Source organism: Pseudopodoces humilis, chromosome 14 (genome assembly GCF_049639895.1).
Source record: "Pseudopodoces humilis isolate 2021_Gansu_Grassland_sample_001 chromosome 14, ASM4963989v1, whole genome shotgun sequence".
In the NCBI taxonomy this organism is placed as follows: Eukaryota; Metazoa; Chordata; class Aves; order Passeriformes; family Paridae; genus Pseudopodoces; species Pseudopodoces humilis.
The window spans coordinates 9,497,129-9,510,723 of NC_142213.1; the positions used below are offsets into that span (position 1 = coordinate 9,497,129).

The following is a 13,595-nucleotide window of genomic DNA, read 5'->3' on the forward strand; positions in this document are numbered from 1 at the left end:
GGGACTGGACAGATATTGGATACCCATCAGGTGTGATGTACTTCACACTCAGGAGCCCTGTTTTATACCAGCATTGAAATGCCTTGGCAAGAGAGACCAGATTTCTGAGAACCAGAAATCTTTCTCATGGATGGACATTAAAATGATTCAGATTAAAATGACTTGAGTTCTGGGATTGGTTTTAGGATTTTACTAAACTTTCTGAAATATCTAGATGAAGACAGATACAATCTCACATGCTGATTTTTAAAAAATGTGTGTTCAGATTGAATTCCATGAAAATGCAGGTGGCATTTCATATTGGACATCTTGTGAGTCTGACTGTGTCTTCTCCTGGCTGTTTTATCAGTGGGAATCCTCTGTAGCAGGACAATGTGCTGTGCCATGTGCTGGTGAGAGGAAACTGAAAGCAACAAACTGCTCTAGGCCTTGCCCTGAGCAGAGATAAAAATCCTTCATGCATTCATATGCTAATTCCCCTGGAGTTTGAAGAACAGCACTGCAGAATGACTTACCAAATTCCCAGTGTAAAGCATGCATGATTTGGCCTTTTTAAGGTGTCCAAGGGCCTTTTCCCTCTCATCCAGTCTAAAGCTGCAGCTAAAACCCAAATGTGTATGTGGGAAGGCTTGGCAGGTTAGTTCTAACTTTGCTGTTGTTTTTGATTACTGAACAGCCATTTCAGCCTCCTACAGTGTTTGTGTAGGATCTGAGGGGGTTTGCCTTTGCTTAGTCTGATACATCAGTGGGAAGAAGCATTGTTTATGTGTGTGCTTCTTTAGGGCAGCACTAAATAACCCCCCCCAGACCTCTTCTGGCTTAAGGGTGACATAACCCACCCAGACCTCTTCTGGGAAAGGGTTCTGACAATGGGGTATTGTGACACAGATGGTCCATTTTGCTTTATACACTTAAACCAGTAATTGGCCACAGCACCAGGGACATGGAGCAGTAAGTTAGAGAAGTTGCAGTCCCACTAATGAGAGGACTTGGAGCTTTGCAGGCCTGGCTCACACACACAAGTTTGCTGAACTTCTGCTCTGCCTACGAGAGTCGTTCTCTCCTTCTGCATCTGGGGCATGGATGGGGTCCTGTCTGCAACACACACTGTGCCTCCCCAAAATAGCAAGCTGCAAATGTTGGTTTTTGTCTCAGACACTGTTCTAATACGGGAAAGGTGCATTAACTAAAACTGTGGCTATTCTGATTGGAGAGGGACTTTATATTTTTTTAAAAAGAATGATAGAATTGGAGAGCAAAATTAAACTTAGTTGTTTAGATGACTCACTTACCATGAGCAGCTTCCAGCTCTAGGTCTGGCAAACTCTGCATTTTAATAGCCTTTTTTATATTGGTTTACATGTGGCTAAATTGCAAAAACCATATGGAAAGACAATCTCTTACTTTGCATGCAGCCTTTCTGAGTCACAGTCAGAATGCAGTTTTTCATTTTGCTTGAGGCTGCATCATGTGATGGTAACAATAATGGTTTAAATTTTCAATTACCCCCCCCCCCCCAGTATAAAATTGCTTTAATGTAGATGGAAATTGGAGACTGGGGCAGTTTTGCCAAAACAAAAGCCCAATTTACTTTTAAGGGGATCTTAAAGGGCCTTGCTCTGCATCACGGTAAGCTCAGCAATTTAAAAACTGGTGAAGATACACTGAAATGAGAGCAGATTCATACTGGACATTACTAATATGTGAATTTCACTTTTAGTTCTTCCTAGAAAAACCAACCAGTTGTGATGTCAGGAGACCTCAGGCTGGAAGGCTGCTAAAGCCCCTGTGGCACAGATCCAAGGTGGAGGAAGCTGCAGCTTCAGGAGGGCTCTGCCTGGGAAAGCAGCAGCCTGTACAGACTGGGATGAGTGTGAGGGAGGTACAGGCAGAGAACAGATTGTCAGATGTTGGAGGAGCAGTTAGGAGCCTAAACTGCCTGTAGTGTCAGTGGAGTTTGGAAATGAGAGATATTAAGATCCCTCGATCCCATTTGGCAAGGAAGGTCAGCACACCTCTGTGAGATTGATGTAGTAGGTAGATAACTTTCTGCTTTACCTTCTGCTTTGACAAACTATAGTTCAGTCAGTTTAATAAATTGGGTTACAGACCTGGGTTTAACTTTAGAAAAGCCTGGTGCAGCACCATAGCATTAAAGATGTTTTCATGTATTCACTGTGGCTGTATAATGAGAAAAATTGGAACTAACTTCAGTGAGTTAAAAATGAGAGAAACAAAGGCCAGCGATCAGGAATGTTGCCCCTGACACAGACTCTCTGATGTAAATCCTCCCCTATCTGAATTTATTAGCTGGGGTTTAGCAAATGGTGCCTTGGGATAATGAGTGAACAATGCCAGTCTATGTTTAATAAGAAGCATCTGTGCATAGCTGTTCATGGATCTTGCAAAACAATTACATCAGAAACAAAAGGCTGAAACCCTTCTGTTCCATTTCAGAAACCTTGACACTGGCATTTCCAGGAACTCCACTTTCAGAACCATCTCTCACTGACAGTACTGCTTACATTTCCAGCCTTGCCTGACTTCAGGGTGTTACAGAGTTGTATCAGTCAGGGTATGTGGATCTCCATTTCTCCAGCTGCCTATAATATGGGATTCCTTCTGATTGTATCTGAGTGCTTGCAGTATTTTAAAGAAATGAGCCAAATTTTTCTCTTTTCTGACTGGAAGAATTAACCCAAGGAAGAGGAGATTTGGGGAAAGGTGGGAAATTAAGGAGATGGCAAAGTTTCACAAAAAAGATGATTATGCAGTTATGTGCATGTGCACACTTACAGCCTGCTGAAGTAAATGTTTTGAAAGTCATACCACTAACAATAACTTTTAAAAAAATTAATTGTAGTCTGTGTAAAGTTCATACTCTTGCTTGTTCATCTTCTATAGCTGTTTAAATAGCTGTCACCAGGGTAGATCCCAGCTCTAAATATGATCTATAATAGGCAATTAGGGGTTTGGAAATTAAATAATAACTTTTCACCACATTAAGGTTGGAAGACTGATATGTTCTACAACAGATTGTCTTTTGAAACCACCATCATCCTGATGCAGAAAATATGTAATCTTGTGTTTGAAACTCTTATGGTCTTGCTTGAAAAAGCCCAAAAATTTGTCAAGCAGGAATCCATTTAGTGTTTGGCTGCAACAGGATTCCAGAGAATCCTGTTTTGAATTTTTTGTATGTACACATACCTGAAAACTTTTGAAAAACACGTTTCTTTTCAGACATGTTCATCTTAATTCATGTACACGTGTGACAGTACTTGTGTGCTGGGACAAGTTGGGCTCTGCTTGTGCACTCTTGGGCTGGCAAATCCCTAAGCATGTTTTGTTAGCTTGAGGCTTAAGCATCACTAATTTTCTTTCAGCAATCTGCATTCTCTTTCCTTGTACTGGCTGCATGTAGCCATAATATTATAAGTAAGTTTAGTACTATTGTTTCAAGCAGGATTAGCATGAATTGGAAAAAAGCACCATTGCTTTCTGGTTTCTTGCCTTTCAAAACTCTCTTATCATTTGTTATGACCCAGGAGTAGCAGGTAGGAGTTTTAGTGACCCAGGGCTTGATATGAAAGGTAAAAAGAGTGATGAAACACTCCCCAAAGCTATTAGTCTATTATGGACAAAGGGGGAAAATGAATGTGGGAAACTGCAGTACTGGGAATGGCTGTTAATATATGTGCCAGGAACTAGCAAACAGGAGGTGGAATGAGTGGCTGAAAGCACCTTACCTTCTCCACTCTTCTCACTGCTGATAAATTACCTCAGTAAGCTACAGCCAATTATACTTAATTGCTTCTCTAAAGGTTTCCTGCCGTGTGATGCACAGGAGATGAAATTAACACTCATACCAATAAAATTGTGTGAAATGTTATATATATCCTCAAGCTGTAAAGACTCATCAAGATTTTCAAGCACAGAAATATGTGTTTCTGTTGTTTTAACAGGAAACATATTGTCATAAATACATTTGAAAGATAATAATGATAGTCTTGTGTATAATTTTAAAAAGCTATGGCTACATGAAAGCATTATACACTTTGTCTAATCTGCAAAGGAATGTTTCCAAATATGAAATAAAATTCTTGTGAGAGTCTGTTCATATTTCAAGAAGGTAGAAAACAAGTACAGACTCAGTTTTTATGGACTTCTAATAATTTTGTACAGATATTGATATGTTGTTATGATTTCTGAAAGACATTAATTCCTTTATCTGAAAGGGAAGGAAGTGGGAAAAGCACAAGAAAAAGTGGATGAGCAAAGAAGGGAACAGCTAGCAAAAAAACCCCATTAGAAACATTTGTCTACTTACACTCATGGGGACAAAAGCCATATTTCCCATCTGCATCAAAGTCCTTAGTTGTGGAACACCAGAGGAATCCATCGTTGCGTCCTGCATCTGTGCAGCTGTTGTATTCCTTGCCATTGAACCAGAAGGGAAATTTGCAATATTCACCGTCTGCATTTCCGTACTTCACTCTGACCACTATAGGGAGAACAAATGCAGAGGTGAAATTAGCCACCAGCTGATACAAAAGATACACTTTCTGGACATCTTCTTTTCCTGGAAGATACTGATATAGAAATGCAGTCTGAATTTCTACTTTGAAATTCAATACGTTGCTGGTCTCTGTATTGGCAAGATGGTCATAGCTGAAATATAAACTGGTAATTTTAAAATAATTACATGGATATTACTCATGGCGAAGCATTAGAATCAGCCCAGAAAAATATATATGTTGTTACTATGGCAAGGCAAAGTTGAAGACGTGCTGTTAATACATTTAGCAACTTAGTTTCTTAAGTAATATGGTCTAAAATGTTCAGTATAGTTTCAAAGGTTCCAGGCAGCAGCTGAACATGAGCTGAACATGCCTTGTGCCTCATAAACCACTTTGGTATTTCCAATGGGCCTTGCCTGACATTTGCTGTAGCACGATGGGACAGGGAGGAAACACAGACACACCCAGATCCTGGGGTGTATTGCAGTTTGTCACATGTATTGGTCCTGGAATATGTACTAATGCATAGATAAGTCACTTATCCATACTTTTTTTTAATGGCAGAAATTTTAAATTGTATAAATGTGTTTTCACATCCTAATATTTACTGACAATGAAAACATTTAATGCAGCATTAAAATAGAACAGCCAGCAGGCCATATGTTCTGAAACATGAAACATGAAAAAGTCTGGTACCTTGTCCCTCCCCAAGAGTCCACAACTCATCATCATCGAAATGGGAGTCTCCTCCAATTCCTGGCCCTGGTGCGAAGGCATGAGCCAGGAGACCGTCTTTGCCATCAAAGGGATAGCCATCACCATGTTCTGCAGGAGCAAGCAGACAAAAAACAGCAGTTTCTAATGACCTCAGGCAGAGGCTATGCAGGAGTGATGGTTATCATGTGTACTTTCCCATCCAAGACAGCAGCAGAATACTGTAGTGAGTGAATTTACTGGTTTGGGTTTTGCTAGCAAGACTGATCTAGAGGAGAAGCAGCCAGTTCTCACAAGGAACATGAAGTGTCAGTACTGCAGATGTCACAGCATGGTATTTTATATCTCGTAAGTACAGTGGAAAAAAATCAAAAATCATGAAGACCAGTGAAGTTTTGTACATGAGGAGTATGGCTGCATGCACAGTGCTATTTCCCAATGGAGGCTGATGGGAAGTTGTAATTTAAATATTGTAGATGAGGGATATTTTCAGGTAGTTGGTATCACTCTCCGACACAGAGATTGAAAAGTTAAGGCAGCTTTCACTTTGCAGGCTGCTCTTTTCTGCTGCACCTCAGATCACTGTGCTCACTCCTTTTTTCCCTGTCCCAGCAGGAAGGCACAGCTGGGTGTCTCAGCAGTGAGCTCTGGAAAGCCAGCTTCCTCCTGCTGCTCTGAGCCCTGAAGGAGCCTGTTCCTCCTTCACTTCAAGCACTCCAAGACTCAACTCAGGCAGCTCACAGGGCAGCAGCAGGTTAAGCAGCTCTCCTGTTATTACGCTGTAGGCTTTTCTTGGAAGTACACCGCTTGTGGGTAAGGCAGGCTGGCACAGGCATAGCCCTGGTATTCATAGCTCTCCCACCACACTGACCTGTGCATCAAAGCTGGCTGCCAGCATCTCCAGTTGCATCATTTCTGGTCTTTTGGTCTTGGCATTTAACAGAAGCCCTGAAGACACAGGCCTGATTCTCTCCTCTGTTACACTGATTTCAGGCCGGTGTCACTCCCAGTACTAGTTCAGTTAATTCCCTTCAGGGGGCTAGTGTGTCACTTGTGAAGGACAAGATTTTGACATATATTAGGTGCTGTACTCCCATTTATTTCTTTACTTAAGAGAAAAATTAAAAATGAAGAAACCTCGTGGAAGTCTCAGCCCCTGTGAATCTGCAATGCAGTAAAGGGATAGGAATGACTGAGTGTGGAAAGAGCTCTTTGCCCACATTTTCTTAGCTGGCTATAGCCAGCAAGTACTAAAACCAGCAGAAACACTTCTGCTTTTGTAAGACTTTTTTTTTTTGCAAACCAAGCCAGTCTGGATGAGGATCTGAAGTCCTGAGTGTACAGAATCTCTGCAGCTTTTGAGGTCAACCCATCAGTAGCTAAAGCAAGGAAAACCAGCTTGAAATGAAGGCTTTTACAAAGAGTCCAGTTATTCTTTGAAATGTTCACTTAACTTCCAAAGTCTACCTCCCAAGTAATTGGCTGCACAAGTATCTTCATTAATATTAAATATTCTGTGACTGTCCAGAAGAAGTTAAACACCCCACGTTTACACTGAAAAGCCATAAACATTCTTTCAGGGAAAACCAAAATTAATTGAGAAGACATGCACAATGAAAATTAATCAAGTCACCCATCATCAACTGTACTCAAACCATAGTTCAGCTTATGATCCGTATTTTTAAATTCTTCAGGACCAAAGAATCCATTGAAAGGTTGCATTCTGCCATGCTAAAAGAAAGGAAACTGGCTATGGAGTCAAAATTGGAAGTCACAAATCCACTTTTAAGCTTTTTTATGTTAGAACCCTCACCACTACCACTGGAAAACAGCATACAGAGCTATAAATAAATGGTATGATGACATTCCATTCTCTTCTATGGCAGGAAGCCAGCTCACACCATCTGAAGATTTGTACCAATAGGTCTCAGTTCTATTTCTGATTTGTAAATTTAAAAATAAAATGTTGCCCCTAGCAATTCTCTTTTGGAAAGATAAATATATTGTAAGGATATTGTATAAATACATCTCTCTCTCTCTCTCTCTCTCTCTCTCACACACACACACACATATATAAGAAAAAGTCTTAGTGAAATTAGATCTTAGCTTGTATGAGCCAAGTGTGAACTAGGACACGGTTTGCCAGAAAGGCTTATGAGTGCTACTTTTTGAGGGTGGATCATTCTAAACTGAGGATTAATGAAAGGAACAAAACCAAAAACATAAGTAAAAATAGGAAAATATACCCCATCGGCCAAAATTAATCATAATGTCTGCTTCTCCGTCATTTATTCGGTTAAATCTCAGTGGTGTGACATCACTCCAGACTTGAAAGGCTCGAGCAAAGGCATCATCTACTGTCTCAGGATCCAAATCCGGGGTATAGCCTATAATCCTTAGAGGTAAAAGCAAATGTTAATTAACACACAGACATCCTCCTTTGTATTAGTTGTTTACTGCTCAACACACTGAGCAGGCTCAGCAGTGAAACCAGCTAAGAGGTAACACTGCTGCACATGAGATCTAAACCCCTCCCTTTGATTCAGAGATGTGCTTAGATGTGGCACTTACTGTTTATTTTCTTTTGGAATTGACTCAGCAGCAAGAAGAAAATTATAAATCCAGAGGCTGTAAAGCCTCATGGCAGTGGGCCTTGCACAAAACATTCTGGTTTTTGCATCAGCACTGAGACCAGAAAAGGAGCTCAGTAACATTCTGAAAGTTTCAAATGTGGATTGTTTTAATAAGAACAGAAAAGCAGCTCTTCTCCCACACCTCTGTTGCTGTCTGTATATTGTTTAATCTCTGTGAAGTACTAATCTTTTACCTGTGTATAGGATACATTGGCAATAAGATACATGGGGAAATAGGAGGAGAAAGCATGTAAGATAAAGCTGTAGGTCTGGCCTGAGAAAGGGACAAACTCCTAAGTGTGTTGTGTACTAAGAAGTGTAAGCCACTTCTTAGTGCCTTAGTCCTTATAGCCTGCTATATCCCATGTAAAGACAAGTTTCCAATTCTTTGCTGCTGGGGCTGTGCATAGTGAGGGAAACTACATTTTTCCCTAAAGAGGATGAGGAAAATTCAGAGGAAGCAGATCAACAAGTAGGGCTGTAAGAGCTGCCACAGGTTTTTCTGTCTTTTTTTAGGTTAGTTGCAGCCCAAGGGATGCTTTGAGTCCAAATTTGTGAGCAAGCAGAAGACTAAGTCATGCAGCTAAGACAAATCTGATGGTTTTTCCCATTGCTGGTAAATGTTTGTTCATGGACCACCTAAAATAATGAGTTTTTTTACCACAATGAGAGCTGTATTGGTCCCTAACTCTTCAGAAGAAGATGAAATTAGAACATGCCAAGCTTATTGCAATAGGCTTGTTGTAACTCATGTTTGTATGCATTTGAAATACAATCCTCTTTAGGATTTGAAATACAGTCCTCTTTAGGACTGCAGAATGAAGAGGAGTCTGGCCTCTGCAATCAGAAAGTACTTTGGTCTTCCTGGAGCAGATGGATAGGTGAGATACTCCTGCTCCAGCTCCCTTAGGATGCTTGGTGCAGAGCAAAGAGTAAACCCAAAATCTCTTTAGCTTCAACCAGAACTGAAAAGTTGATGTTGAGATGATTCTTCCTGATATATTACAATTTGAAATGACAGAGGTGTTTGTTAAAGCATTTGGTAGTTATTCAAACACCAGGGATTCTAATTCAAGGAATCTTGTCTAGCTCTCTAAACACCTACTGCATTTCTAAGTGCTTTCTTTAGTTCTTGGAAGTGCTAAGGGTATATGTGAACAGAACCAACCATTACCAGTCTGTACCTGTATGTTATATGATTCTTTTCCCATTTTGGCTTTCTTGCAAAGAAGTTGTAATTGGCTACATCAGGGTTACCACAGCGGGGTTTCTTCATTGTCTCAATAGTATTTTGATCCAGATCTCCTGTTTCAGGCAGCCCAAAAAATTTCTGCATTTTCTTCAGAGTATCTTTCAGGACAAATAAATTGCAACTGTCTTTGGGGCAGCCATAGTATTTATTCAGGTATTGCTTGGGAAAAAAAAAACACGGAACAAAGACTTAAAAATTCATAAAATAAATAGTTAATGGTTATAAATAAACAAATGCTATAATTCCATGTTAGCTTTCCACCTGTAATTTGCAAGTTTTCTTTTCAAAATTACAGTTACTAGTAAGTGAGGGACCAGCAGAATCTCCTGAATTGACACAAAGCATCCTTGATCACATGATGTTGCTAATTAAACAATAATTTCCACTATTAGATATCACCTTCATTTAATGAATTTTTTTTAGTTATTAGAGCATAGAGCTGTAATGTAGAACTACAAAGTAAAAATGGGTTTGTCTTTTTATTTGTTTCTTTGTGATGTATAAGCTGCTTATAGTTTTAGATTTTGTGCAATGTTTTGTTGGAAGAATCTGTATTATTGAGAAACTTCTCAAGAAATCAAAGCAACCCTACATATGAGACCACATTGATTGCAAAGAAAATCCCCTTTCTTTATTCAAACCAGACAGAGTTGTTTGAATGTTGGATGTGTTTGCTTTTGAGTCAAACATTGCAAAAACCTGAGGAAGAAAGTATTTGGTGACATCTCAGTTGCTTGGACACTGCAGCCAATCAATATTTGCATACTTTAAATGCCATTGAATGCTCCAGCACATTATGGCCAGACTGACGTTTCTGATTCAGCCATGGTGGCAGTTCACAAAGTTCTTCCTCATTAAAAAAGAGTAGTCATAAGGAACCCAAAAGATGGCACAAATCACATTATTTTCATCTCCTAAAATAATACCCATAAAAATCTCCTCCACTTCTCTCACTGAAAGCTGGATGGGTTTACAGTGTTTTATGCCCCTCTGTGAAGAAAAATCTACAGCCATGTGAAATCCAGGTATTCCCAAACTGCACCCAAATGGGTTCTTGGCACTGCACAGAGCTGAGAGATGCCCTTGCCAATGGTGCTGTGAGACAGGAAGTTTGCAAGTTGTTGATCTTTCCAATAAAAATAATTTGCAGACGAGGAAGAAACACCCTTCAAGTATTGTATCCCAGATATGAACTACAAGTCCAAGAGAGGAAAACACCTGAATAAGATAAAGGTATATTTGCCAAAATATATGAGGGATATCAGGGAGAACTATTTCAAACTGAGGATTACAAGAAGCCTGACAAAATGACTGCACATTTACATTCTTGGGTCAGCAAGTATTTGCAAGAAAATCCTTGTCTTGTGTGTCCAATTAATTGCTTAAGTTCACCCAGGAGACTGGGAATAAAACCACAATACCAGCAAAATAAAGCAGAAGACATTTGATAACTGCAGTTGGTCAAGCCTAGCTTTCACCACCTTCCTCACAAAGTCCAGGCTAACCTCATCTTCCCAGCATAGGAAATGGTTCAGGGATTACTCAGAAGAGGATTTAATCAAGATATTACACTATTTCCTTCAGAAGGTCCTCCATCCATCATGAGTAAGCACAGACTATGGCTAGTTTTTGTGATTTTTGTAACTTCTGATGTGGTATTTCTCCAGTGGGGACTGTGGCACTAGCGAGTAAAGGTGGTTTCATCTTTCCTTCCACTGAACTACTCTTCACACATAGTTAATGGGGTCTGGTGGAAATTATGTGAAATGCATTAAGAATCAAATAATCAAACAGTCCAGTTTGGTTCTTATCCTAATTGTCATTTCATGTAGTTTGATGGATCTTCTTACACTTCTGCTTGGATCCCCCAATGACATACCATGGTGTAATACAGACTGTACATCAGGACTGACATCTACTGAAGAACCAGGCTGCTCCTCTTACCATTTTAGGTTTGAGAGCAAGCTTTACAATCAAAAATATAAACTGAGGCATGGTAAAGAATGTTACTTGCTAAGATTCTAAATAAAAAAATAATCTCTTTCAGTTTTTCCTAAAATGGAGATTTTATTGAAGATGAGAAATGACCATGATCAGCTGTTCTATGAGGAGAGAATCCTGAAGAAAAATGTCATGTCTATGCAAACCACATCTTGGCCTAGGCTGTGAAATGCAGTTTCCCCAGAGTCAGCAGGGAGCTGTGGTGATCTGGAATTTTGATCCAGCCCAGTAATGAAACAGGGTCCAGCTGCAACATAGCAATTTGTGTTCTGATGCTGAGTGTTGGGGCTGTTCTGATGGAGGGTGTGAGGAGGAAAGGCAGCCAGTTAGCATTGCCCAAGAATACCCCAAGACAGACAAAGAAGAACTACAGAGTTAAACCAGCCTGTAATTTTCCTCTGAATACACATAATAAATAGGTTGTTTGAAAGAAACAGAGATGAGGGGAGATGTGGATTGCAGTTATTGAATAAAAACCTGGCTGTATCTAAGAAAATAGATCCTCTTAGAGTGGTTAAATTGCTCTTAGACACGTGGAACCCCACATTCCTCTCCCAAGTGAACTGCCCCTGCCCCCAGCTCTTGGCTACTGCTAAGGGAAAACCTTGGGTGAATTTGTTTTGTTAATGACTGAGGAATGCCCTATTTGGGTCAGTTTGTCTGCTCTTCCTAAACTTTCTGACACAGCTCCCAGTGGGAAATTCTCTCTCTGCCCTCCCCCGGACCTTCTTTAACCTGGCAAGCTTTCCCAAGATGCACACAAACTCCTAAAGAAAAGTGACCAGCTTTCAAATCTCTATGACCCAAAATAAGAATAATTTATCTCTATCCTCCTTAAAATGGATTTACTGCAGAAAAAAATAAATAATTTAGTCTATAATTTACATGCTAAAATAAGGATAATCCATCTCAATCTCCCTTTAAATGGACTTCCCCATAATGTCACTTTTATGAACATACACACAGGGCAAAAAAAATGTTAGAATAAAATACTGTTGGGTTATAACTATAATTTTTTAATATCACAGAAATCCAAACAGCATTTTTAGTTCCAGATTGGATTCTTTAAAGCTCTGTGAGATTGTTTTCCAAAGTCAAAACTAGTCACAATGGCTTCTGAAATTTGAGCCAGCTTCCAGTTGTAGTGTCCCTTAAAGTTGTGTTTATGCAACGCACAGCAAATCTAGAAAACACACTTCTGAAAGCTGTGATACATGCATTAAGGGAGTCTCGACTGCCCTCACATCTACTTGATTTAAGTTAAAAAATTAGATGTCTCTTATTTGCCCCTCTCCCCTCTTACCATTGCAATATTTTGATTATAGCCTGATGATTTAATGAAAATATTTTGTATATTGAGACTTAAGGGAAAAAAATATCCAAAACCCCAACTTTGCTGGCTTTAAAAGTTTTAAGAGAGGAAACGTTACTTGGCTCCAGTTTCAACTTTTGAAAGCTGATACCTTTGCTAGCTAGCTAGCATTTCCAGAGACTCCAGGGAAAGAATGCTACAGTCATTCCTTAGCCTCAGCTGAAACAAGAAAGAAACATCTGCTTATGAAACAACAGTATAAATCTGAAGCAAAGATGAAACCAACACTTACCACTGCTAGTTCTTTGTCTGTTTTGGGAGTGCTGTCTCCAGGAAACTTAATGATTGGTGACGGTGCGGCTAAAGTTTTGTTAAAAAGATATACTTGGATGAATAGTACTTTAAAAACGAAGCCACAGCCAATGTGAGTCTTCATTCTGCCTAAACTTCTGCTCTCCTCTTTGGAAAAAGCTTTTTCCCACTGCCTCTCCGTTACTTTAGCTGCAAAGTGAACCAGTTACTTATCTGCACATCTTAACTCTCAGCACCGTTTTCCCTTTTGCTTGCTCTAGCAATTCCTTTGTATGTTTAAAACATCCAGATGCGCAGTCTCAAGCTACCACAAGAGGAAGTCTGAAAACTAGTGGAAACATGAGAAAAGGGCAGTTACCAGATGTGATTGCTGTGATTTTAAGGTAGCAACAGGCAGATAGTTACTATTGCTGAGAGGCCACATTTTCTCCTCATTTGTATATATGAAAGCATTTATTTATGCCAGAGAAGAGGAAGAAGCAAAACTTGACTTAATCTTGAAGACAAAGTGTCTCACATGTATTTTAAATTAAAATAAAAGAAAAAAAGTAAGAAATTGTTAAACATTATTTTCCTGGCTAAGCATTTTTACTATTTTTTTAGCCTATTTTTATGTCACAGATATAATGATATGCTTTAGTCATGTGTGTTTATGCTGCCACACAGCGCCTTGCAGCAAACATTTTGATTATGGATTTTAAGACGGACCCTGCACAGGGCAGTGCAGCTGAGAGAGGCTTCTTGTCCCCCTCCTGCTGAGTCTACACAGAGTGTGGGTCTGTAGTTGGGGCTCACTGTGCTCCGTGGGAGCCTCACTCCCTCCCTGCTCTTTGCACAACGTGCAGAGCTCT

At 39.8% G+C, this 13,595-nt stretch overlaps 1 protein-coding gene across 1 annotated transcript in view; it reads right to left on the reverse strand.

Annotated features, from left to right (window-relative positions):
• MMP2 (matrix metallopeptidase 2) overlaps window positions 1-13,046 on the reverse strand; it is a 28,979-nt gene extending 15,933 nt beyond the window's left edge. Inside the window, exons 1-5 of the mRNA XM_005526354.3 lie at window positions 12,725-13,046; window positions 9,052-9,278; window positions 7,481-7,629; window positions 5,217-5,345; window positions 4,331-4,504 (exon numbers count right to left, since the gene is read on the reverse strand). Coding sequence (XP_005526411.1) covers window positions 4,331-4,504; window positions 5,217-5,345; window positions 7,481-7,629; window positions 9,052-9,278; window positions 12,725-12,868 — 823 coding nt within the window. The 5' untranslated portion in view covers window positions 12,869-13,046. The remainder of the gene's footprint in view (window positions 1-4,330; window positions 4,505-5,216; window positions 5,346-7,480; window positions 7,630-9,051; window positions 9,279-12,724) is intronic.
• Window positions 13,047-13,595: the final 549 nt, after the last annotated feature.